This window comes from Microcaecilia unicolor, chromosome 3 (genome assembly GCF_901765095.1).
Source record: "Microcaecilia unicolor chromosome 3, aMicUni1.1, whole genome shotgun sequence".
NCBI lineage: Eukaryota > Metazoa > Chordata > Amphibia > Gymnophiona > Siphonopidae > Microcaecilia > Microcaecilia unicolor.
In genome coordinates, this window is record NC_044033.1 from 224,689,408 (window position 1) to 224,715,603 (window position 26,196).

Here is a 26,196-nt window from a genome sequence, read left to right on the forward strand (position 1 = left end):
CAGTATTTTGGAGGTGTTCTAGGTCAGCACTTAACCATCCAGGTTAACCACAAAAACAGGAATGCATAAAAGAACATAAGAGCAGCCATACTGGGTCAGAACAATGGTCCATCTAGTCCAGTATCCTGGCCAATCCAGATCATAAGTACCTGGCAGAAGCCCAATTAGTAGCAACATTCCATGCTTCCAATCCCAGGGCAAGCAGTGGCTTCCTCATGTCCATCTCAATAACAGAATATAGACTTTTCCTCCAGAAACTTGTTCAAACCTTTTTTTTTTAAACCCAGATGTGCTAACCACCATTACCACATCCTCTGGCAATGAAGTTTTGCGCTTAATTATTCTTTATGTGAAAAAATATTTCCTCCTATTTGTTTTAAAAGTATTTCCATACAATTTCATCGAGTGTCCCTGGTCTTTGTTCTTTTTGAAAAAGTGAGAAATGAATTCACATAAGCACCGCCATACTGGGAAAAGACCAAGGGTCCATCAAGCCTAGCATCCTGTCTCCGACAGCAGCCAATCCAGGCTTCAAGAACCCGGCAACCCCCCACCCCTAAAAAAAATTAATTATGTTTAATGGACTTTTCCTTCAGAAATCTGTCCAAACCCCCCTTAAACTCCGTCAGGCCAGCTGCTGTCACTACATTCTCCAGCAACGAGTTCCAGAGTCCAACTACACGCTGAGTAAAGAAAAACTTTTTCCTATTTGTTTTAAATCTACCATAACCTAGCTTCATCTTGTGTCCCCTGGTTCTATTATTGTTTGAAAGAGTAAACAAATGCTTCACATCTGTCCACTCTACTCTGCTCATCATCTTGTAGATTTCTATCATATCACCCGTCAGCCGCCTTTTCTCCAAGCTGAAGAGCCCTAACCATCTTAGCCTTTCCTCATAGGGAAGTTGTTCCATCCCTTTTATCATTTTCGTCACCCTTCTCTGCAATTCCTTTATATCTTTTTTGAGATGCGGCGACCAGAATTGGACACAATATTTGAGGTGCGGTCGCACCATGGAGCGATACAACGGCATTATAACATCCTCGTGTTTGTTTTCCATCTCTTTCTTAATAATACTCAACATTCTGTGCACTTTCTTAGCCGCTGCAGCACACTGAGCAAACATTTTTCAACGTCTTATCAACGATGACTCCCAGATCCCTTTCTAGGTCCGTAACTCCTAACGCGGAACCTTGCATGACATAGCTGTAATTCGGGTTCCTGTTACCCACATGCATCACTTTGCACTTGTCAACATTGAACTTCATCTGCCACTTGGACGCCCAATCCCCCATTCTTGCGAGGTCCTCCTGTAATCTTTCACACTCCTCCTGCGACTTGACGACCCTGAATAACTTTGTGTCATCTGCGAATTTAATTACCTCACTAGTTACTCCCATCTCTAGGTCATTTATAAATATGTTAAAAAGCAGCGGTCCCAGCACAGACCCCTGAGGGACTGCACTAACTAACCTTCTCCATTGAGAATACTGACCATTCAGTCCTACTCTCTGCTTCCTATCCTTCAACCAGCTCTTAATCCATAGTAATACCCTACCTCCGATCCCATGACTCTCCAGTTTCCTCTGGAGTCTTTCATGAGGCACTTTGTCAAACGCCTTCTGAAAATCCAGATACACAATATCCACCGGCTCCCCATTGTCCACATGTTTGTTCACCCCCTCAAAAAAATGCAGTAGATTGGTGAGGCAAGACTTCCCTTCACTAAATCCGTGCTGACTTTGTCTCATCAGACCATGTTTTTGTATGTGCTCTGTAATTTTATTCCTAATAATAGCCTCTACCATTTTGCCCGGTACCGACGTCAAGACTCACCGGTCTATAATTTCCTGGATCTCCTCACTTCCACACACTCCACACCACTCAGGATTTTGTATACCTCAGTCATATCCTCCCACAGCCATTTCTTTTCCAAGCTGAAGAGCCCTAATCTCTTTAACTTTTCCATATATATGAGCAGTTCCATCTCCTGTACACTGCCTTGAGTGAATTCCTTCAAAATGGCGGTAAATAAATCCTAATAAATAAATAAATTGTGGTTGCTCTTCTTTGAACCTTTTCTAATTCTGCTATATCTTTTTTGAGATACAGTGACCAGAATTGAACACAGTACTCAAGATGAGGTCACACCATGGAGCGACAGAGGCATTATAATATTTTTGGTCATATCTTGTATCCCTTTCCTAATAATTCCTAGCATCCTGTTTGCTTTTTTTGGCTGCTGCTACACACTGAGCAGAAGATTTCAGTGTATTATCTACAATGACCCCTCTGTCTTTTTCTTGAGTGCTGATTCCTAAAGTGGACACTAGCATCAGTTAACTGGTTCGGATTATTTTTCCCAATGTGCATCATTTTTGCATTTCTCTACATTAAATTTCATCTGCCATTTAGATGCCCAGTCTTCCAGTTTCCTAAGGTCTTCCTTCAATTTTTTACAATCCACATGTGTTTTGACAACTTTGAATAGTTTCATGTCATCTGCAAAATTAATCACCTCACTCATCATTCCAATTTCCATATTATTTATGTTAAAATAGCATCAGTCCCAGTATAGATCCTTGCGGCACTCCACTGTTCACCCTCCTCCATTGAGAAAAATGGCCATTCAACTCTACCCTCTGTTTTCTGTCCAATAACTAATTCCTAATCCACAGAAGGACATTTCCCCCTGCTCAATGGCTCCTTGATTTTCTCAGGAGTCTCTCATAAGGTAATTTGTCAAAAGCTTTCTGAAAATTTAGATACACTACATCAACTGGCTCACCTTTATGCACATGTTTATTCATGCCTTCAAAGAAATTAAACAAATTGTTGAGACAAGACCTCCCTTTGCTGAATCCATGCTGACTCTGTTTCATTAAACCATGTTTGTTTACATGTTCTGTAGTTTTATTTTTTTATAATAGTTTTCACTATTTTGCCCAGTGCTAAAGTCAGGCTTACTGGTCTGTAATTTCCCAGATCACCCGTTGAACTCTTTTTAAAAGTTGGCATCACATTGGCCACCCTCCAGTGTTCAGGTACTATGGATGATTTTAATAACAGGTTACAGATCTCTAGCAGCATCCGGTCTAGATGATTTATCAGTCTTACCTATCAGTTTGGCTCAGTACATCTTCTTCGAGATTTCTTTCAGTTCCTCCGCAGTTTCACCCCTGAAAACCAATTCCGGCATATGTAGATCTCTTACATCTTCTTCTGTAAAGACCGAAGCGTATAACTCATTCAATTTCTCCATTATGGCCTTGTCCTCACTGAGTGCTCTTTTTGCTCCTTCCTGATCTAATGGTCCCACAGATTCCCTTGCAGGCTACCTGCTTAAGATATACCTTAAAAATGTGTTACTATGAGTTTTTGTCTCTACGGTAAGTTTTTCTTCATATTCTTTTTTCACCTTCTTTATCAATGCTTTGCATTTGGCTTGAAAGTCATATGTTGCTTCTTATTTTCTTCATTCGGATCCTTTTTCTATTTTTTGAAGGATCTTCTTTTAGCTCTAATAGCCTGTTTCACCTCACCTTTTCACCATTCTGGCTGTCATTTGCTCTTCTATCCACCTTTGTTAATACATTGAATTCATCTGGTCTGCGCTTCTATGATGGTATTTTTAAACAATGTTTCTGCCTGATTTAAAGTCCTAACCTTTGTGGCTGTTCATTTCAGCTTCTTTTTAACCATGTTCCTCATTTTGTCATAGTTGCCCTTTCAAAAATGAAAAGTTTCTATAGTAGATTTCCTTAGAGACTTCACTCCAGATATCAGCTCAAATTTGATGATGTTATAATCACTGTTTCTCAGTGGATCCAACAACATTACCTCTCCTACTATGGCCCGCAAAATGGTTCTTGGACTGGTTGCTTCAAGAAGCAGTCATTTATTACATCTAAAAAATATACCCCCCTAGCACTCCCTGATTTAACATTTATCCAATCAATATTAGGATAATTAAAATCACCCATTATTATAATGTTGCCCAATTTGCCAGCTTTCCTAATTTCTATAAACATATTTTCATCTGTTTGTTGTGTCCTGGTATATGGTAGTACAGCCCTACCAGTATACTCCTTCCCTTCACACCTGGAATTTCTATCCATAAGGATTCCACATTGCTCCCTGAAATGCCTATTATATCTACCTCTTCATTTAGTACTATATACTCTAATTCTTCTAACTTATTTTTAAGGCTTCTAGCATTTGTATATAGACACTTTAAATTATCTTTATTCATTGCATTTACAGGCTGCTTTGAAGTTTATGGGGATAGTTTGCATTCTTTACTCTGTTGTCCCACTGAAAAATCTGGGCTTTCTTTCACCATTATTGAAACCTCTCTACCAGGATTCCCTAAAGATCCTCTTTCTATAGTATCTTTCAAGGATACTCCACACGGAACCATGTACTACTGGGTGACTGTTGGCTTCCCCCCCCCCCCCCCCCCCCACCCCCAAATTTTAATTTAAAAACTACTCTCCTTTTTATGTTTAAAAGTGGAGGAGTGGCCTAGTGGTTAGTGCAGTGTCCCACTGCAGCTCCTTCTGACTCTGGGCAAGTCACTTAACCCTCCATTGCCCCTGGTATAATTAAGTACCTGAATATACTATGTAAACTGCTTTGAATGTAGTTCCAAAACCACAGAAAAGCGGTATATCAAGTCCCATTTCCCTTTCCCTAAATATATTTTATTCAGTCTTCAACAATCTTTTAAACATACAAAACTGAAAATAGTCATAAGGGAAAATTATGGACCTTCCAAATTAATTTTTTAAAAGGCTTGGTAGGTGTTTTTACGGCTTAATGCCTCCATAATGTTTTGGATTGAAGGTTGCTGTACTTCCTCTTAAAACATATAACAATGATTTCTATAAAGTGTGAGAATCTTGATTCTCTGCCTCCTGCAAAACTTCAAGGGCATTTTAGCTAGCTGCACTGTGGCATTCCTTCTCGGGCCACTGTTGACATAACCTAACCTGAAATAAAGAGAGTGCATGAAAGCTGAAATGAACATATTTGTCTCTATGTCCATCATTCCCTCACCCACATTCCTACCATTGGGGGTGGGGTAGCATTATCCTGGTTTCTGGATTCCCAGAGGACTCGCCTGTCCCTTTCATTTCATCTCTCCTATTTTTATTCCATTTTCTTCATAAATGTCAGATTTCAACATTGCTTACATAAATTCTCTATAAAAGTATATAACTCTAACCTAAGATCAGGGTTCTGAGGAGTGAACTCCAAGCTTAAAGGAGCAGAAGAAAACTACTGGGTCAACAATTATTCATGCCATGTTCCTAATAAGTTCCACTTTCAAGTTACTCCCTATAATTCTCTGAAACTCCCTCATCTTCTCCTGGAAGTAGCTGTGGTTACCTCTCACCTTTTGGAACAGTCTCCCCCTTCCCCAGAATGTTGCCCAGTTCGTAACCAATCTAATTCCCTCATCCTCCCCAACCTGGGCAATGACCTAGAGGATAGGGAAGCCGAGATTGGGCTGGGGTATGAGGCCCTGGTCCTCTGCACTTCACTGGGACGTAGAGAGGGGTGAGCAATTGGTCAGAGCGGTTGGTGACAGCCATGCATAAGAAGACAGGGAAGCTGATATTGAGCTAAGGTGCAAGGCCCAGGACCTCTGCAAGAAAACCCCTTACCTGTGGATAGTGGTATATCCTGGCCAGATAAATCACCTGTTCAGGGCTAACTAGTCATTTTCAGCAGCACTTAACCGGTTCGTTAAGCATCCAGTTTCTCCTATATAAGCATACAACTTTGGAACGCATTGCCAAAAGCTGTGAAAATGACCTACGACCACCTAAACTTCATGAAATCACTAAAAACCTACCTATTCAAAAAGGCATACCCCACCGACCCAACATAAATACCTATACTCTGCAACACAGCAAAACCAAAGCTATTAATGGACACTCTATAACCTTTCCTCTCCTCAACCCCCACTGTACCTGAAACACATGTTCCTTTATTCGACCACAATATCACCTTCTATTTGTTTCTCTACCGGACTTGGCGAATGCCTTTACGGTACTATGTAAGCCACATTGAGCCTGCAAATAGGTATGAAAATGTGGGATACAAATGTAACAAATAAAATAAATAATTAAACATAAGAATAACCATACTGGGTCAGACCAATGGTCCTTCTACCCCAGTATCCTGTTTTTGAAACAGTGGCCAAGCCATGTCACATGTACCTCGCAGAAACCCAAATCGTGGCAACATTCCAGAACCCAAAGAGTATCAAGATTCTAGAACCCTAAAGAGTAGCGACATTCCATGCTACAAATCCCAGGGCAAGAAGTTGCTTCCCATGTCAGTAGTGTGTTTTTAGCAAGCAGCAGGCCCACATTAGGCCTACTGCACCTTAGCAAAAAGGCCCCTAAATGTCCTCACCTTTTCAAAACAGAACTGGTGTTTGTATTTTGGCTGGTTTGTGACTAAAACAGATCAAAACAACTCCCCAAACCTATCCATAGAGTGCCTGCAATTTAAGTAAAAAAACAATAATAATCATAACAAGTATACGCTATGAGCCTCATTTTCCACACATTTATTTTTTTTTGCTAATGAACTTTAACAATGGCAAAAAAATACATTTAAGGAAAAATATCCAAAGACTAAACCTTAATTTAAACAATGCATTTATCTGGTCCCCTCACTGGTGTTTATGAACAGTTTTCTATGTTATATTATATGAAGAGCATTTCTTATATATATATATATATATATATATATATATATATATATATATATATATACTGTATATACACACACACACACTATTAAAGCACTTTATATTGAGTTTTAAAGCTATTTAGTACAACCATTTTAATCTTTATCAAATGCATAATGTATACAAGTCAAAAAATTTAATTAACCCCCCCAAAAAAAAAATTTATTGTGTTAAAATGTTTTTTTTTTTGTTTGTTTTTCTTTGCTTATCATCAAAATACTGTAGCTCTTGGATGTTATGTGTAGATGACAGTTTGATAATTGTCTTATATGTAATTCTTTTTTATTGTAGTTTTGATCTGTAATTAATAGGCATGTTTTATATCATATTGAGTTATCTTTCGTTCATGTGCAATTTGTTTGTCAGTTGGATTATGACAGTTTTATATTTTAACATAGACATCATTTTCCTATAATTAATTTGATATCACAACATTGTGACTGTGGTACTATGACAGGAAGCTTTATGTTTGTGTTTATTTTGGTGTTTATAAACCCCTGATGCAGGCATTCGCAGAAACACAGGCCATGTTGGGTCCTTAAATAAATTCTGCTTCCTCTGATCCTTGGCTCCATCTTGTTGTTCCATCTGTGCCCAACTATACTGTTGTTGTTCTATGCCATGATATGACATGGCAAAGGGCACTTAAACAACAAACCAAGTAGTAAGGTAAAAGTTGACACTTCCAAAAGCCACAGGGGAGATGTGTCAGTTCAATTCAAATGGTGCTTATTAGAAGCACATTGAAAGACTCAACACAGCAGCTGTGTTTTGGCACTCAAGGCACCCGCCTCAGGAGTCTTAAAGTAGATGTGTTGAAATATAATTCTACACAAACAGGTGCTTAAAATGTCCAAGGTGTACTTGTGATTTCGCTCACATGCAATCTCAAAAAGAGCATCCGACAAAGCCAACATGTAAAAGGGCATTTGAGCCACTGTGTAATTAAACTCTGAAATTTGTTGCCAAAGAATGTGGCAAAAGCAGTTAGCTTAGCAGGGTTTTAAAACGTTTTGGATAATTTCCTAAAACACAAGTCCATAAGCCATTATTATTAAGATGGCATTAGGAAAATCCACTGCTTATTTCTAGGATAAGCAGCATAAAATCTGTTTTACTGTTCAGGCACCCTACCAAGTATTTGTGACTTGGAATGGCCACTGTTGGAAACAGGATACTGGGCTTGATGGACCTTCAGTCTGTCCCAGCATGGCAATGATTATATTCTTATGTTCATATGTTCCCATGAGAGGTTAGCCTACATGTATACAGGATCAGGTTGGAGTAGACATGCACTGGATTGGATTTGAGGTGCACATGTGTTGTACCAGTGATGGTGGCGCAGTTACAGGTGCTTCCCTGGATCTTAGGGGCCCCTTAACTAAGGCTCATAGGTGCCTATGCATGTCCAACGTGCGCCAAATTGGAACTACTGCCCGCCTATCGCGTGCCCCGGGTGGTAATTCCATTTTTGACTCATGCATTTTCCTAGGGGCCAATATTTAGACCACAGGAGACAGATCAGCTAACTCCGACGGTCGGCATTGAACCTATAACTTAAATGCCGGGCCATATCCGGTAACCGGCGTTGAATTTCCAGGGATTTTTGGCCACTTTAAACTAGCCAATTAAACCAATATTCATCAACTGACCAGCTAAGTTATAGCAGCCAAAGATCGATCTGCTATTCATGCATGTCTATCTGGCCGCTGTGAGAAAGGGGGTGGCAAACCGGAGGGGTGGTGGAGGAAAGGGCTATCTGTGCCCGCCAGGGATCAAAAGAAGAAAGAGTGGGACTATAAGAACTACAAGTCCCAGAAGCCCGAGCTGAGCAGGAAGCAGGAGTGGGAGGAGAAGTCCTCTCAGAGGGGGAAGGGGGAGGAGGTTGATTGGGAGATGAAGTCAGAGGGAGGGGATGAGGAACACCTGTGGGAGAAGGGAGTGGTGGAACAGATGGATTGGCAAGGGGGGGAAGGGGGAGGGGAAACAGAAGAAATGGATATCTCAGCATTTGCTCAGGGCCATGAGGAGAGGAGAAAGAGGGCTGTGTGTACTGGATCACAAAAGGTATGAATTCTTTAACCCGGTGGGTGGTTGTCAGGAGTTAGTGCTGACAAATGAGGGAGGTGGGTCTCTAGGTGTAGCCAGTATGCAGTGCTAAACCTAGAGGAATTCATACCGTAGGGGAAACTTTGGAACTTTATAGTGTTGCTTGAGAAAAGCTGAACTGTGTGATAAGCATTCGATTCTGAATAGAGACTCTAAAGAAAGGGGCCTGTGCCAGGAACAGGTCCCGGTCCCGAGGCCTGGTCGGGGACTTAATAGCCGGACTGGAAAGAACCTAGGCGGCTAGTCTATGAGGAGTGGGACTTCACCAGGAAACAGATACTTGCCAGTAGCCGGTAGGGGTTGAACTAGGGGGTGGGCTACTGGTTGGAGAGAACACAACGGTGTAAGCCTGAGGGAGGTTTGCATAACTTGCAAGGATTGCAGACAGCACGGAGAGGTGCGGCTGGATGGTAGACAGCACGGAGAGGTGCAACTAGAGAGCAGACAGCCCGGAGAGGAGCAGGAGTCTGACAGTGGTGCGGCTGGAGTACAGACAGCACGGAGAGGTGCGGCTGGATTGTAGACAGCACGGAGAGGTGCAACTAGAGCGCAGACAGCCCGGAGAGGAGCAGGAGTCTGACACCGCTAAACCTAGCCTGTCAGCTGATGAATACTGGTTGCACAACATAGCCAGTGATTGAGCTAGCCATTAAGCACTGTTATTCAGCTGAGATAGCTGAATCTCTCGCACTATACATTAGTGCTTAGTCATCTTAAGGCTATTCATCTGGCCAGGAGCTGTTCTTGGCCAATTAAATGGCAGCAGATCGGGTGGCTTATTTTTGACTGTGTCGTTTACCATCCCAATCCTTGGTTTACAATAATTTCCTTTTTCGTTAATACTTATGTGTGAACAGATAGCACATGATGTGAATTCCATTTAGCCTTTCCTCAAGACTGGCACTAAACTTTCCAAGAAACATTTTTAGTTGGGAGAGGAGGAGAAGATCTCTTTAGGTATACTTCTGTGATGCTGGTAAAAGACATGTGCAAAGTGTAAGATACCATGTGCAGGGCTCTTTTCAAGGTTTTTGCAGCTAGAAAAGGACTTGCATATTGATAACTCTGTAATCCCTTTCCTGCTGCTAGTAGAGGTGAGGAATGGCCTCAGAAACTTTACTAAACCTTCTGTAACTGAATGTGACTTGCTTTGAGTGGCAAATGGAAAGATAGAGGGGTCTTCTCAAGAGAAGGAGCAAACTGCAGCTGATGGTCCACATCAATGGTTGAAGATGCATAAACATAGTTCAGGAGAGACCTGCAACTTAGTTATTAGTAATTTACCTATCTGAGAATGCTGATGTTGTGCTCAGAGCATGCTCCCATTGCAGGTAACCACCACCGCCTTTACATCTTCAGATCAATGCAGCCACGCCTGTCGTACACCGGATATATTCAATTTCACAAATAGTGTTTTTGTTCTAGATAACAAGTAGGATGTACAGCATAATTCAAAGTCTGCAACTTTATTGTACTCACACAACACACCCTGCTACTGTGCACAGGTGCTTATTTTAGAAACACAATTAGCACTTTGGATGTTGATAGATAGTCTTCAATACATAATAGACATCAAATTGCCTAAGTTCCAATTTTACAAAGCTAGAACATGGATGTCTAAAACTGAAGAACATCCAAATGGCAAGGGGGTTTCGGCATGTTTTGGATGTGACTAGGTAAGGCCCAAATAATAAATATTTATTCCCCCTTATAGAAGGGGAGTGAACATCTATGTCCAATAAGATGGATGTTGGAAATTAGACCTACTATCCTGACCATCCAGGTTTCCGAAAAGTGCTGCACTAGAGAGACTAGGGAAGGTTACTTCCTTCATCCCCTAGAGGTTGGTGTGTTATTGCCCCCCCCCCCCCAAAAAAAAAAAAAAAGCAAAACTGGCAAAGGGATACTGGGCTTAGTAACAGCTTCAGGATAAATAGATGCCTATATTTCTAAAATGGCTGACATAACCATTTATGTTCCAGCACACAGACCTGCCTGTTGCCATTTCATAACATAGATGTTTATATACTGTCATAGCAATGGATATGCTCCTGTTTTGACCCATTTATATTTTAGACATCTGTTTTTCTAAAATGGATGTTCATGATTTTTGTCATTGGCACATGAATGTCCTTTTCACCATATATTTTAGTATAGGCTCTATATCCTTAGATTCTGTTTTAAGATACTAGTGGAACTTCTCACTTCAGATTTGACTGTCCTTTGTAGGTAATCAGTAGAAATAAAACAAAATAAAACATGGAAAAGAAAATAAGGTGATAACTTTTTTATTGGATGTAACTTAATACATTTCTTGATAAGCAAATGTTGGTAGATGACAGTATATATGAGTGAAACACCAAAGCATTTCGGTGACAGTCTATATGCATGGAGAGAGAGGATGAGTGAAACATCAAAGCATCTCAGTGACAGTCTAACAGGATGGGGGGGTGGGTAGGTGAGACTCAGGGAGAAAGGAGAGCAATACAATTTACAAGGCAATACAATTTTATGCTTTGTAATCGGCTAGAAAACCCAGATCTTTGTAAAGTCCTGTCTGGTGGGTGTCAAAGTACTTAATCATTTTGACTTCAAAGGTCTTATGATCCTGTATTGTTTTAAAGTTCCCGGTCAGGATCCTTACCATGAAATCACTGGTACAGTGTTCTGGTTTTGTAAAGTGTTGTCCCACAGGCGTGACATCTTTGTTTGTGCTGGCATTTTTCATATGTCTATGTAAATTAAATCTCTTCTTTAGCATCTGACTTGTTTCTCCAATGTAGCAGCCTTCATCACACTTTTTACACTGAATGATATATACCACATTGGAAGATGAGCATGTGAAAGATTCCTTAATGTTGAATATTTTTCCTTTGTGAATGATCGTGGGGTCCTGTGAGATATTTTGGCATAGTTTGCATCTGAATATATTGCAAGGATGTGTGCCATTCTTTTCTTTTTGAGTCTGTGTTGGGAGCTTACTACTAATTAGCTTGTGTTTTAAGTTGGTGGCTGTCGGAAAGCCAGCACTGGTGGGGATGGGAATATCTGTTTCAGTAATTCATCCTCCTGGAGTAAAGGCTGCAGGTCTCTTACGATTTTTCTTAATTTTTCCAGCTCTGGGTTATATGTCGGGGATTCTGTCTGTGGCTTTTTTACTTTGTACTGTAGCAGATTTTCCCTGAGTGTTTTGAGGGAGGAGGCAATATTCTTGGAGATTATTTTGGGGTTGTAGCCTTTCTGTTCAAAGGATGCAGTCAGGGTTTCGAGGTTTCTGTCTCTGCCCCCTGGGTCAGAACAGATACGGTGGTATCTTGTGGCTTGGCTGTAAATAATGGATCTTTTTGCATGTGAAGGGTGGAAGCTGGAGATGTGGAGGTAGCTTCCTTTGTCTATGGATTTCTTATATATGGATGTTTGTATATAGCCATTGTTGATTGAGACTGGTGTCCAAAATATTGACTTTTTCTGTGGAGTAGTCAATTTTGAATCTCATTGTAGGATGGTATGTATTGAAGGAATTGTAAAATTATTTCAGAGTTTCTTCCCCCCAATCCATATCATAAAAGTGTAATCGATGTACCAGTAGTATTTTAGGGGTTTTGTCTGGTATGTGTTCAGAAATGTCTCTTCCAGCTCAGCCATAAAGAGGTTGGCATATTGGGGTGCTGTCCTGGTGCCCATCACAGTGCCCATTATTTGTAGATAGTGTGGATTATACTCAGACCTGGAAGAATTCTTTAGAAAAATGTGCCTGAAGGCACATTTCCACAACAAAGGGACACCCAACAGACCGGAATACAGTTTTAAACAAAAGAACACTTATTTTACCCCACAGGATAGAGAAAACTACAAACTGGACAACTACATAGAAAGCTTCAGGCATAGAGTAAAATCACAGCTTTCCAACAAACAAAAAGGGAATTCCTTCAATACATACCATCCTACAATCAGATTCAAAATTGACTACTCCACAGAAAAGATTAATGTTTTGGACACCACAGTCTCAATCAGCGATGGCTATATACAAACATCTATATACAAGAAACCCACATACAGATGCAGCTACCTCCACAACTCCAGTTTCCACCCTTCACATACAAAAAGATCCATTATTTACAGCCAAGCCACAAGATACCACCGTATCTGTTCTGACCCAGGGGACAGAGACAGACACCTCGAAACCCTGACTGCATCCTTCGAACAGAAAGGCTAGGCCAAGCCTCATCTCTAGCCATCTTCAAGTATAAGCAGGGCCATGCTAACCCCGTAAGCGAGGTAAGCATGGCAGGGGGGCGCTTCCCTCTGGGGGGCGCCACCGCACCATGCTCACCTCGCTCGCCCTCCCCAACATCCCTTTTCTTTTTTTTTCTTTTTAAATTTACCTCCGTGGTGGCAGTTCCGGCAGCGCAGCGTCAGGGAAGGAGGCGGCGCTCCCGACGTCTCTAGCCTTCCCTTCGCTGTGTTCCACCTTCTTCTGACGTCAAGGATGACATCAGAAGAAGGCGGAACACAGCGAAGGGAAGGCTAGATGTCGGGAGCGCCGCCTCCTTCCCTGATGCTGCGCTGCCGGAACCGCCGCCATGGAGGTAAATTTAAAAAAAAAAAAAAGAAAAGGGATGTTGGGGGAAGAGAAGAGGGTGGGCAGTTGAACAATGGGAGCGGGAGGGCAGGGGAGAAACAACAGCAAGGATGCGAGGGGGGGGCATGGATGCGAAGGGGGGAGAAGAGGGTGGGCCAGGCTGGGACATGGGAGAGAGAGGAGCATGGATGCGAGGGGGGGTCATGGAAGGGAGAGAGGGGAATTGCTGGAAAGGGATGAATGGAGGGGGCAGGGGACAGAGGAGCATGGATGGGCATGGATTGGGAGGGCAGGGCTCAGGGAGAGAGGGGAATTGCTGAAAAGGGATGAATGGAGGGGGCAGGGGACAGAGGAGCATGGATGAGCATGGATTGAGAGGGCAGGAAGAGGGGAATTGCTGGATAGGGATGAATGGAGGGGACAAATGGGCATGGATGGATATGGATTGCAGGGCAGGGCTCATGGAGAGAGGGGAATTGCTGGATAGGGATGAATGGAGGGGGCAGGTGACAGAGGAGCATGGATGGGCATGGATTGGGAGGGCAGGACTCAGGGAGAGAGGGGAATTGCTGGAAAGGGATGAATGGAGGGGGCAGGGGACAGAGGAGCATGGATGGGCATGGATTGGGAGGGCAGGACTCAGGGAGAGAGGGGAATTGCTGGAAAGGGATGAATGGAGGGGGCAGGGGACAGAGGAGCATGGATGGGCATGGATTGGGAGGGCAGGGCTCAGGGAGAGAGGGGAATTGCTGGATAGGGATGAATGGAGGGGACAGATGGGCATGGATGGATATGGATTGCAGGTCAGGGCTCAGGGAGAGAGGGGAATTGCTGGATAGGGATGAATGGAGGGGGCAGGTGACAGAGGAGCATGGATGGGCATGGATTGGGAGGGCAGGGCTCAGGGAGAGAGGGGAATTGCTGGATAGGGATGAATGGAGGGGACAGATGGGCATGGATGGATATGGATTGCAGGGCAGGGCTCAGGAGAGAGGGGAATTGCTGGATAGGGATGAATAGAGGGGACAGATGGGCATGGATGGATATGGATTGCAGGGCAGGGCTCAGGGAGAGAGGGGAATTGCTGGATAGGGATGAATGGAGGGGGCAGGTGACAGAGGAGCATGGATGGGCATGGATTGGGAGGGCAGGGCTCAGGGAGAGAGGGGAATTGCTGGAAAGGGATGAATGGAGGGGGCAGGGGACAGAGGAGCATGGATGGGCATGGATTGGGAGGGCAGGGCTCAGGGAGAGAGGAGAAATTGCTGGACATAGAGGGGAGGGAAGAGAGATGAAGGAGATGAAATGAGGGAAAAGGAAGAGAGGAGAAAAACTGCACATGGATGAAGAAAATAGGCAGAAGCTGAGGACCAGAAATGAAGAAGAAAGGAGGAAAGGAAAGAAATAAATGGAAAGGAAGCCCTGGAAACGGAGTTAAGAGGACAGATAGCAGCAGAATCAGATACTGGGCCAGCATGATCAGAAAAAGAAAGTCACCAGACAACAAAGGTAGAAAAAAAATCATTTTATTTTCATTTTAGTGTTTGGAATATGTCCACGTTGAGAATTTACATCTGCTATCTTATTTTGCAATGTATAGCAATTTGTTTCTAAGAATAATGCTGACAATTCCTGTCAGTGTGGCAAGTGGTGAGCGATCATTTTCACGGAGGGGGGGGGGGGCGCCGCCACCAACTGATAGGCTGCAGGGGGGCGCCAGAGACCCTAGGCACGGCCCTGAGTCTAAGCTAAAAACCCACCTCTTCGATGCTGCTTTTAACTCCTAAACCTAACCCTTCAACTGTCCCCTATCCCTGATATGTCCTGTCTGTCCTAACCCTTGTCACTTACTTGTCCTGTCTGTCTGTCATTGTAAGCTCTATCGAGCAGGGACCGTCTCTCCATGCTCAAGTGTGAAGCGCTGCGTATGTCCGGTAGCGCTATAGAAATGATAAGTAGTAGTAGTACAACCCCAAAATAATCTCCAAGAATATTGCCTCCTCCCTCAAAACACCCAGGGAAAATCTGCTACAGTACAAAGAAAAAAAGCCACAGACAGAATCCCCCTTATAGTGACATACAACCCAGAGCTGGAAAATTAAGAAAAATCGTAAGAGATCTGCAGCCTCTACACCAGGAGGATGAAGTACTGAAAGAGATATTCCCATCCCCACCAGTGATGGCTTTCCGATAGCCACCCAACTTAAAACACAAGCTAATTAGAAGTAAGCTCCCAACACAGACTCAAAAAGAAAATGGCACACATCCTTGCAATATATCCAGCTGCAAACTATGCCAAAATATCTCATAGGACCCCACAATCATTCACAAAGGAAAAATATTCAACATTAAGGAATCTTTCACATGCTCATCTTCCAATGTGGTATATATCATTCAGTGTAAAAAGTGTGATGAAGGCTGCTACATTGGAGAAACAAGTCAGATGCTAAAGAAGAGATTTAATTTACATAAAGATCATATGAAAAATGCCAGCACAAACAAAGATGTCACGCCTGTGGGACAACACTTTACAAAACCAGAACACTATACCAGTGATTTCGAGGTAAGGATCCTGAAAGGGAACTTTAAAACAATACAGGAATGTAAGACCTTTGAAGTCAAAATGATTAAATATTTTGACTCCCACCAGACAGGACTTTACAAAGATCTGGGTTTTCTAGCCCATTACAAAGCATAAAGTTGTATTGCCTTGTAAATTGTATTGTTCTCCTGACTCCCTGAGTCTCACCTACCCACCCCCATCCTGTTAGACTGTCACTGAAATGCTTTGATGTTTCACTCGTATATACTGTCATCTACCAACATTTGCTTATCAAGAAATGTACTAAATTATGTCCAATAAAAAGGTATCATCTTATTTTCTTTTCCATGTTTTATTTTGTTTTATTTCTATTGATTACCTTTAAAAGTGGACTAACATGGCTACCACACCTCTCTACTCAAGATGGAAGATGCTGTCCTTTGTAAAATGCCACTCAGAGTCACTTCACGCTGCATCAATATGATCCTTCAACAGCAAGCCTTTAGATTTCATAAGGGGTAACTAAAAATGTCCAGAAAATATATATAGACATATTGCAATTGTGCAGTAATGCTGAGATGACCCAGGACCCAGTCTTTCATTTCAGATGTGCCTAATAACTACTCAGGCAATGTGAAGATGAGCAGGAACAGAAGAATAGATGTCTTTGTGTCAAAAACACCAGCAGAGAACTCAATATACGAAAGCTGATGCTGCAGTCTGTATTTGACTCCACTCCATATTTACATATGTACTTTTCAGTTGATATGACAGTACCAGAGGGAATTCAGAACTATGAGTCCCTGCATGCAGTGGGGTCAGGTGAACATTGAAGCAAGATCAAGCTACCTGAATAAATGCCTACAGAACACAGTTGTAGATCTCAACTCTAGTGGGTAGAACACAAAACATGCCATTAAGGCTAAAATACAAAAATGTTAACCTTATGAGGGAGAAACCAATTAGGTATAAATGTTAAGAATGTAAGCTTCACAAAAAAAGGAAAGAAAACGATTCTCTGTAATCAAAACTAAGAGCAGTGGGAAAAATATAAACAAATTATAAACAAGGAAAAACCCTCAAGAAGCTCCCAGCTATAAGCTGCCAGAGGAGGACTTCATCATCAGCAAAAAATCCTCCTTGATAAATATAGTCACAAACTAACTTTACTGAACAGAATCAAACTTATCAAAAATACCAGCTATCAATATTTAGCTGTGGAGTCTCTTCCTTCTATTGCAGAGCAGACCGTGACCAACGATGGCCAGTGTTTCATAAAACTGCATCAGGGTCAATCAGTCAAAAAAATTTAAACTCTGTTCATCGACAGACGGAACAAGGGAGTGACCCTGATGCAGCTTTACGAAATGTTGGCCATCGTTGGTCGCAGTCTGCTCTGCTTTAGAAGGAAGAGACTCCACAGCTAAGTATTGATAGCTAGTATTTTTGACAAGTTCGGTTACTACTACTACTACTATTTAGCATTTCTATAGCGCTACAAGGCATACGCAGCGCTGCACAAACATAGAAGAAAGACAGTCCCTGCTCAAAGAGCTTAGTTCTGTTCAGTAAGGTTATTTTGTGACTATATTTATCAAGGAGATTTTTTTTTAAGCGATGGTGAAGAAGTCCTGCTCTAGCAGTTTGTAGCTGGGAGCTTCCTGAGGTTTTTTCCTCATTGCACTAATCTGAAAACTACCATGAGACAGTGCACCCCATGGTAGTGCCCTTATAGCAGCGGTAAGCCCGTGTTAAGCCTACCATGCCTTAGTAAAAAGACCCCATAGTGCATAATAGCAGGCCATGCATAGTGGTGCTATTTACAGCAGAAGAAGAGCTTTCTATACCTAACCCTTTAAGAAATATTTGCATTAATAATCAGCCCATGGTGGTCAATATATTTTTTTTTACACACTGGCCACCATGGGTTAATATCTATATATTCAGCTCTGGACTATACTGGGACACCAGTTGAATATCTGGTTTTAAATGGCCACTGGCAGTTATCTGAGTACCAATGATATAAAGTCCAATACCTAGGTCACTATTATCTGAATAAAATTAGGATGTTTTAGCTGGGCATAACTTAGTTAGTAGACTTGTGAATATCACCGCTAACCAGATAGCTCCATCCAAGCTCTACACCCGGATAGTGCCAAAGCAGTCTGACTGGAATTTCAGTGGCATTATCTGGATAAGTCCACTGGATAATGGGTACAGACTCAATTAGTGGGACATATCCTGGTAGCAGATGTTCCTGCTTAGATAAGTGCCACTGAATAAATCGATCTCATTGCACTCTACAGGATGCAAATGTTAATCATTCCGTTTTTTTGACAGATACTTCCTGCTGTTCCTGTCAGGCCTTAGCAGAATGATATAACATTTAGGGATAAAGATACAGCCTAGAAGTCCTGCACTGGAGGCCAGGATAGCAAATATCTCCACTACCACTGTATATTTTCCTCTGGTGCTCAGGTATGTTGGAATGAAAGACACCCAAACACTGCAGAACACCAACATACTGAAGGTGATATGTTTGGCCTCATTGAAACCTTCGGGTAAATTTCTTGCTAGGAACGCTATGAGAAAGCTGATGCTAGCCAGAAATCCCAGGTAACCCAGAACACAGTAAAATGCAATTATTGATCCTTCATTACATTCAATTATTATTGCTCCAATTTCTGACTGCATGTTAAGATAGGGGAATGGGGGAGCAGTGCCCAACCAGACAAAACACACAACACCTTGAAAGAAGGTACAGGAGGATACTATAGAGCTTGACATACGGGAACCCATCCATTTCTTGATCTTGCTTTTGGGTTTGGTGGCTTGGAAAGCTATGACCACAGTGATGGTTTTTGCCAATGTAGAAGAGAGAGAAACTGAGAAAGTCATTGCAAAGGCAGTCTGTCGGAGAACACAGGTGACATGATTAGGATGGCCAATGAATATTAAGGAACAGAGAAAGCAGAGCATGAGGGAAATGAGAAGAATATAGCTGAGAGACCTGTTGTTGGCTTTTACTACGGGAGTGTCTCTGTAATTAATGAAGATTCCCAAAATGACAATATTGGCGAGAAAGAAGAAAATGCTGATGAATGTCAAAGCTATCCCCAGTGGTTCTTCATATGACAGGAAGCGTATCACTTTTGGGATGCAAGCATCTCTCCTCTGATTGGACCATTGATCTTCTGGGCATTTTATACAGTTATCCATATCTGAGAAGAAAATATATTGTCTGAATATCTTACAAATGGGATCCATTTTAGGGCAGTGAATGAACACGATTTTTTTTAAATCTGTAGTTAGGACTATGCCAGGACAAAACAATTTATGTGGGCTTTGGCTGAATATTGGTTGGGGCCTGCATAAGGGGGATCTATCAAGCTGCTACTGACCCCCTCCCCTGCTCTAATCTCTACCCTAGTTACATTACCCCATGCTCCTCCCCTGTGGTTCCAATCCTGATTGTGATCCCCATTGGTTGACCTGTGTTTCTGATCATTCCCTATGGTTCTGATCCTTCTGATCCCTTCCCCCACTTCTTGTCCCCTAGCCCAGACCTCTAGGCACCCCCAAGATTTACACTGAGGTGATCACTGAAAGTCTAATGGGAAGGGGCAGGAACAATGTCCTTCTGCTCCTGCCCTATCTGGCTCAGGGTTCAATGAGGTGGTGCTGACCACAGTAGTAGCCTCATGGTACCACAGCTAGGTTATCAGCCTTCCATATAAGTTAAGTGCTGTTTAATTAGTAGGAGAATATCCTACCTGGTTTAACATAAGAACATAAGCATTGTCATACTGGGACAGACCAAAGGTCCATCAAGCCCAGTATCATGTTTCCAACAGTGGCCAAATCCACTGGCAAGATCCCAGAACAGTAAAACAGATTTTATGCTGCTTATCCTAGAAATAAGCAGTGGATTCGTCCAAGTCCATCTTAATAATGGCTTATGGACTTTTCTTTTAGGAAATTAATCAAATATTTTAAAAATCCTGTTAAGCTAACTGCTTTTATCACATTTTCTGGCAAAGAATTCCATAATTAATTACACATTGAATGAATAAATATTTTCTCTGGTTTGTTTAAAATGTACTACTTAGTAGCTTCATTGCGTGCTCCCTAGCCCTAATATTTTTGGAAAGCGTAAACAAGCAATTCACGTCTACCTATTCCACTCCACTCCTCTCAGTATTTTATAGACCTCTATCATATCTCCCCCCTCAGCTATCTCTTTCTCAAACTGAAGAACCCTAGCCGCTTTACTCTACTCATAAGGAAATCATCCCATCCTCTATCATTTTCTTCACTCCTCTCGGTACCTTTACTAATTCTGCTATATCTTTGTTTGAGATGCGGAGACCAGCATTGCTCACAGTATTCAAGGTGTGGTCGCACCACGGAGCGATACAAAGGTTTAGTAGTGCTGACAAGGTCATACCAAGATTATCAGCAACAAATAATTGATTAGTACCACTGAAAATCTGGACAGACCACTACAGCACTTCCTGGTTAGTGCCAGGATGGTCTGGAGACAGAGTCAGTGCAAAGCTGAGAGCTTCCCGGGGCACCGCCAATATTGAGTGGGGTGCCCAAAAAAACTATATAGTTAACACAGTACAGCAAAAAAATATGCTAAGTTAACTAGGTAGCTATCTTCATACATCCAATTGAATATCTATGTTACCTAGGTAATGCCTAGAGGCCACCCTGTGCCTGGGTATTCAGTTCCAATACTTGGATTCTGGGCATAATTTAGTTGAATAGTACCCTAAATATGCCACTCCTCTTACTCATCTTTACAAGCCATTCCTCTCAACCAAGGAGAAAATATATTACTACTACAATTTGATATGTCAAGTGCATTTGACCTAGTAGACCACACAACACTAATGGCCCTGCTCGACAACATGGGAATCAGTAGAGCAGAGGCAGCATGGTTCAATGGTTTGTTAAAGTCCAGATCATACATTGTTAAGATGTCTAACCAGACATCAGCCTCTTGGATCTCAGAGTGTGGGAAACCACAGGTCCCCCACCAGGGGCGTATCTGGACTCCGGCGGTAGGGGGGGCCAGAGCCAGAGGGAGGGGGCACATTTTAGCCCCCCCCCCCGCCGCCGCCGAGGCCCCACCGCCACCAATGACTCTCTCCACCCCCCTCCCGCCGCCAACCCTCCCCCGCTGCCGTTCTTACTTTTGCTGGCGGGGGACCTCAACCCCCGCCAGCCGAGGTCTGCTTCCACCTGCCGCTGCCGTAAAAACTTCTTCTTCAGCCGGCGGGGGACCCCAAACCCCCGCCAGCCGCCCCGCGGTGTTTAAAATTCATCTTCAGCCTCCGTGGCCGTGCTGCTGTGATAGGCGCTGTTGAAATCCACTTCGGAGTCTGACGTCGTTGTACGTTGTACGTGCTGCGACGTCAGACTCCGAAGTGGATTTCAACAGCGCCTATCACAGCAGCACGGCCACGGAGGCCGAAGATGAATTTTAAACACCGCGGGGCGGCTGGCGGGGGTTTGGGGTCCCCCGCCGGCTGAAGAAGAAGTTTTTACGGCAGCGGCAGGTGGAAGCAGACCTCGGCTGGTGGGGGTTGGGGTCCCCCGCCAGCAAAAGTAAGCAACGGCAGCGGGGGAGGGTTGATGGCGGTAGGGGGGTCCAGGGCAAAATCTGCGGGGGCCCAGGCCCCTGAGGCCCCACGCAGATACGCCCCTGTCCCCCACTATTACCAATACTATTTAACGTAATGATGGCAACACATCAAAAAACTAGAACTAATGGGTCTCAACCCATTCATTTATATACGCAGATGATGTTGCCATCAACATAACTTTCAAAAACAGTATCACAGAAATATTGGACAGAGTAAAAAATGGACAACCACTTTCAAACTCAAACTAAACAGAAAAACCCAAATTCCTGTTTTTTCCAGACTGCACAACCCTACATCTCACCAAAATTTCACAATCAACCATCAAACATATATAATTGAAAAAGCTACAAATATTGGGAATTATTCTCAACAAACATCTAACACTGGACAGTCAGATATCAGTGGTAACATCAAAATGCTTCAGAACCCTATGGAAACTAAGAAGGATAAGATACTATTTCCAATTAGTCAGGATAATGGTACAATCGACAATACTATCACAACTAGACTACTGCAATGCAACATGCATAGGGTGCAAGGAAAGCACACTAAAATCGCTGCAAACAGTCCAAGACTGATATACAAGAAGTCGAAATATGAAAGAGTTACCCCACTGCTTGCAACACTACACTGGTTGCCAAACAAGGCATGCCTACTCTTCAAATCTTGTATTTTCATTTTCAAGATACTATTTGGCATGGCGCCCAAATATATGGTAATTTGACTGAACTATCCCCAAGAAATGCAAGCCCAGAAACCAAGGAATACCTTCTTCTTCATCTACCCAAATGCAGAAAAATAGCCTACAAATCCATCTACACAGCAGGATTTTGCTACCTGGCTTCCAAATACTGGAGCTCAGTACCAAAAGCCACAGGAAGCATCACTATCTTCAGTTCAAAAAAGAACTGAAAACCTACCTCTTTAAAATAATTCTACAGTTAACTGCATAAGCTACAGATGTCTCTTCCATGAGCTAACTGTATAAAACTATTGTAACTTCACCAAACTGTAAATTGTAAGTCACTTTGAACCGAAACCTGTTTTTTTGGATAACAGTGAGATACAAGAATGCATACATAAATAGATAAATAAATAATAAATATTGGCAGTGAGTAATGCTTACTTGATCAGGGAGAGGTGGTGATCTAGAACCACACTGGGAGAGCAGGGACTGCTGAGTGGGGGATCTGATTTTTTTGTTTAAATTTTGTACTGTAACAGGCAGTGGTAAATACATCAGTAAGTGCAGATACATTTCCTGCACTCTAAGCCAATGCATTTATCATAAAATAGATGTCTGCCCCGTCAGTAGCTACACATTAAAGGCTGGCCACATTCCCGATAATTATCACACAGGCTTTCCATTTACAACATGTTAACTTTTGTTACTAAAATGAATTAAGTGCAAAAGCTAACCACACTTCAGTAAACAGGACCTCTCAGTCTTTGTATACCATCAAACACTTGAAGTTTGTAGGCTGTTAGCCTCAATTCTGCAAATTTCTCGAGCACCTAAAATAATATTTGAGGAACAGCTTGTAGACTGAAGAATGTAATCATTTGCTCATTTCTGAATTCCTGATCCGAAGAAGGGTCACCTTTAAAAGCTCATGAAAAATGTATTAAGTTAGTTCAATTAAAAAAAAAAGGTTTAAAAAAGGTTTGGACAAGTTCCAGGAGTAAAAACGTCCAAGGTCTGGTAATGAGATGGACAGAGAAGGGCGTGATGAAAATAATAAAGGGGATAGGACAATTTCCCTATGAGGAAAAGCTGAAGGGGCATTGGCCCTTCATCTTGGAGAAAAAATGGCTGAGGGGAGATATGATAGAGGTATATAAAATAAAGAGTGGAGTGGAACAGGTAGAAGTGAATCGCTTGTTTACACTTTTCAAAAATACTAGGACTAGGGGGCAAGCAATGAAGCTACAAAGTAGTAAATTTAAAACAAAACAGAGAAAATAATTAATTTAACTCTGGAATTCGTTGCCAAAGAATGTGGTAAAACCAGTTAGCTTAGCGGGGCTTAAAAGGTTCAACTATCTTACTAAAAGAGAAGTCCATAAGCCGTTGTTAAGATGGACTTGGGAAAATCCACTGCTTATTTCTAGAATAAGAGGCATAAAATGTATTGTACTTTTTTTGCAATCTTTCCAAGTACTTGTGACCTGGCTTGGCCCCTGTTGGAAACAGGATACTGGGCTTGATGGACCTTCGGTCTGTCCCAGTATGGCCAAGCTTATGTTCTTATGTTTGTTCTTATTTCTATTCACACTGAGGAAGAAAGCCCTAGGACAAAGAAAAGAAAAATATGCATTTTCCTCTTATTTCTTGCACATTTCTGAGTTTCATAGAGCAGACACCATCATGAGTTATCTGTAGCCCTCAAACTCTACATGTTACTCACCAGTTCCATTAGAGATCTCTCCCTCCGGACATGGAGTACAGTCATAACAGCAGGTGGGTTTTTCTTTGTTGGTTAGTTTCCTGTATCCAGGAAGGCAGCTCTGGGTGCATTTGGACTGTGGAGGTATCTAAATATTGAGGAAAAAAAATTCAAATGCAGAACTAATCTATCTGCTTATTGGTCAGTATAGATCATTTAGATTTATGAGACCTACCATAGCCTTCAAAATGAAGAAAAGATTTAACTTCTTACTTCTGTGTGATGGTGGGTTTTGGGGGGGGGGGGGGGGTAACTGCACAGAATTGTAGAGCTTCCAAGGTAAGGAGGATATTATAATCTATTCATGAAGGACAAGGTAAGAAAACAGGAGAATGAGCACCACTCTATAGAGCCTTGAGTTTAACTAACCATCTACTTATCCCAACTGACTCTGTACCACGCATCTTGTCCCCATTTATATATCTGCACTTGGTCCCTCAGCTATATGGTGAGTTGTAGAAAATCATTAGCATCATATCTACGTTAGCTGAAAGTTCTAATGCATGCTTACTAGGTATATCATTAGTATACCTAGTATTATAGCATTGTATTATATCTCTGATATTTGAAATAAGAAGTGGATTTTCCCCAAGTCCATTTTAATAATGGTCTATGGACTTTTCCTCTAGGAAGGCATCCAAACCTTTTTAAAACCCTGCTAAGCTAACTGCTTTTACTACTTTCTCTGGCAACGAATTCCAGTATTTAATTACATGTTGAGTGAAGAAATATTTCCTCCAATTCCTTTTACATTTACTACGTTATAGTTTCATTGCGTGCCCCCCTAGTCCTAGTATTTTTGGAAAGAGTAAGAAAGTGATTCATGTTTACCCATTCCACTTCACTCAGTATTTTATAGACCTTTCCTCATAGGGAAGTCGTCCCATCCCCTTTATCATTTCTGTCACCCTTCTCTGTACCTTTCTAACTCTTTTATAGAATACTTTTAGTTGATATCTCAGCATCTAAAACTATACGCAACCATTTACACCAATGAAAATGTGGCCTAAATCCTGGCATGTAGATTTATGCACACTGGGCCATATTCTATAACTAAACATGTGAATTTCAGAATGCCCAAAAAAATCCTATTTCCACACCCATACTAATGAGGAGTAGGCTAGTGGTTAGTGCAGTGGACTTTGATCCTGGGGAACTGGGTTTGATTCCCACTGTAGCTCCTTGTGACTCTGGGCAAGTCATTTAACCGTCCATTGCCCCAAGTACAAATAAGTACCTGTATATGCTATATAAACCGCGTTGAATGTAGTTGCAAAAACCATAGAAAGGCGGTATATCAAGTCCCATTCCCTTTCCTCCTTTTTGCCTGTGCATCTTAGAAGTTTGGTATACTTTATTACAGAATATGCTTAGCAAGTTGTGAGTGTAAATTTAAATCAGTACCAATTAGTGCTCATAAACCGTTTTTTCCTCAAGAGGTCTTCAGGAGCCTCATACAATTCCTCGTACTATGCCACCTGGACTACTGTAACGGAGTGTATGCCGGATGCAAACGGCAACTGCTTAAGGCGCTGCAGACTGCCCAAAACACAGCGGCAAGATTGGTTTGTGGTACTTCCAAGTTCGAGCCTGCCACGCCCCTTCGACCAAAGTTACATTGGCTCCCTGTCACAGAACATATCACCTTCAAACTTTGCTCTCTAGTACACCAAATCCTTTACGGCGAAGTACCTGGCTATATGATGGCTCTCATCTCCCTACCACTCCAGAATGCGTCCCGTCTTGCCCGCTTGTATCTTAACCTCCACTATCCAAACTGCACTGGAGTCAAGTACAAAACTGCATACGCCACCTCCTTCTCTTTCTTTGGGACTCAGTTTTGGAACTCTTTACCAAGGTCCATCAAAACCATTGCAGATCATCCGACATTCCGGAAATCACTGAAGACCATGTTATTCCGAAAAGCCTACCCTGCTGTCTCTCCCAGTGACTCCACTGCAGGAAGCCAAACAAACTGAAGACATTTGGACATATTCCCTTCCCTAACAGCTTGCCCTCTATCGCCCTGCCTACCTATTTATTTGGTTTAAGATTGTATTTATATTCCCTTCCTTTATCTCTCTGTTCCTTCTAC

The 26,196-nt window shown here is 42.2% G+C and overlaps 1 protein-coding gene across 1 annotated transcript in view; it reads right to left on the bottom strand.

Moving 5' to 3' along the window:
• Positions 1-18,316: 18,316 nt before the first annotated feature.
• The window catches only part of LOC115464421 (vomeronasal type-2 receptor 26-like), a 36,055-nt gene continuing 28,175 nt past the window's right edge, over positions 18,317-26,196 (bottom strand). The window contains exons 4-5 of the mRNA XM_030194804.1: positions 24,063-24,189; positions 18,317-19,221 (exon numbers count right to left, since the gene is read on the bottom strand). Coding sequence (XP_030050664.1) covers positions 18,317-19,221; positions 24,063-24,189 — 1,032 coding nt within the window. The remainder of the gene's footprint in view (positions 19,222-24,062; positions 24,190-26,196) is intronic.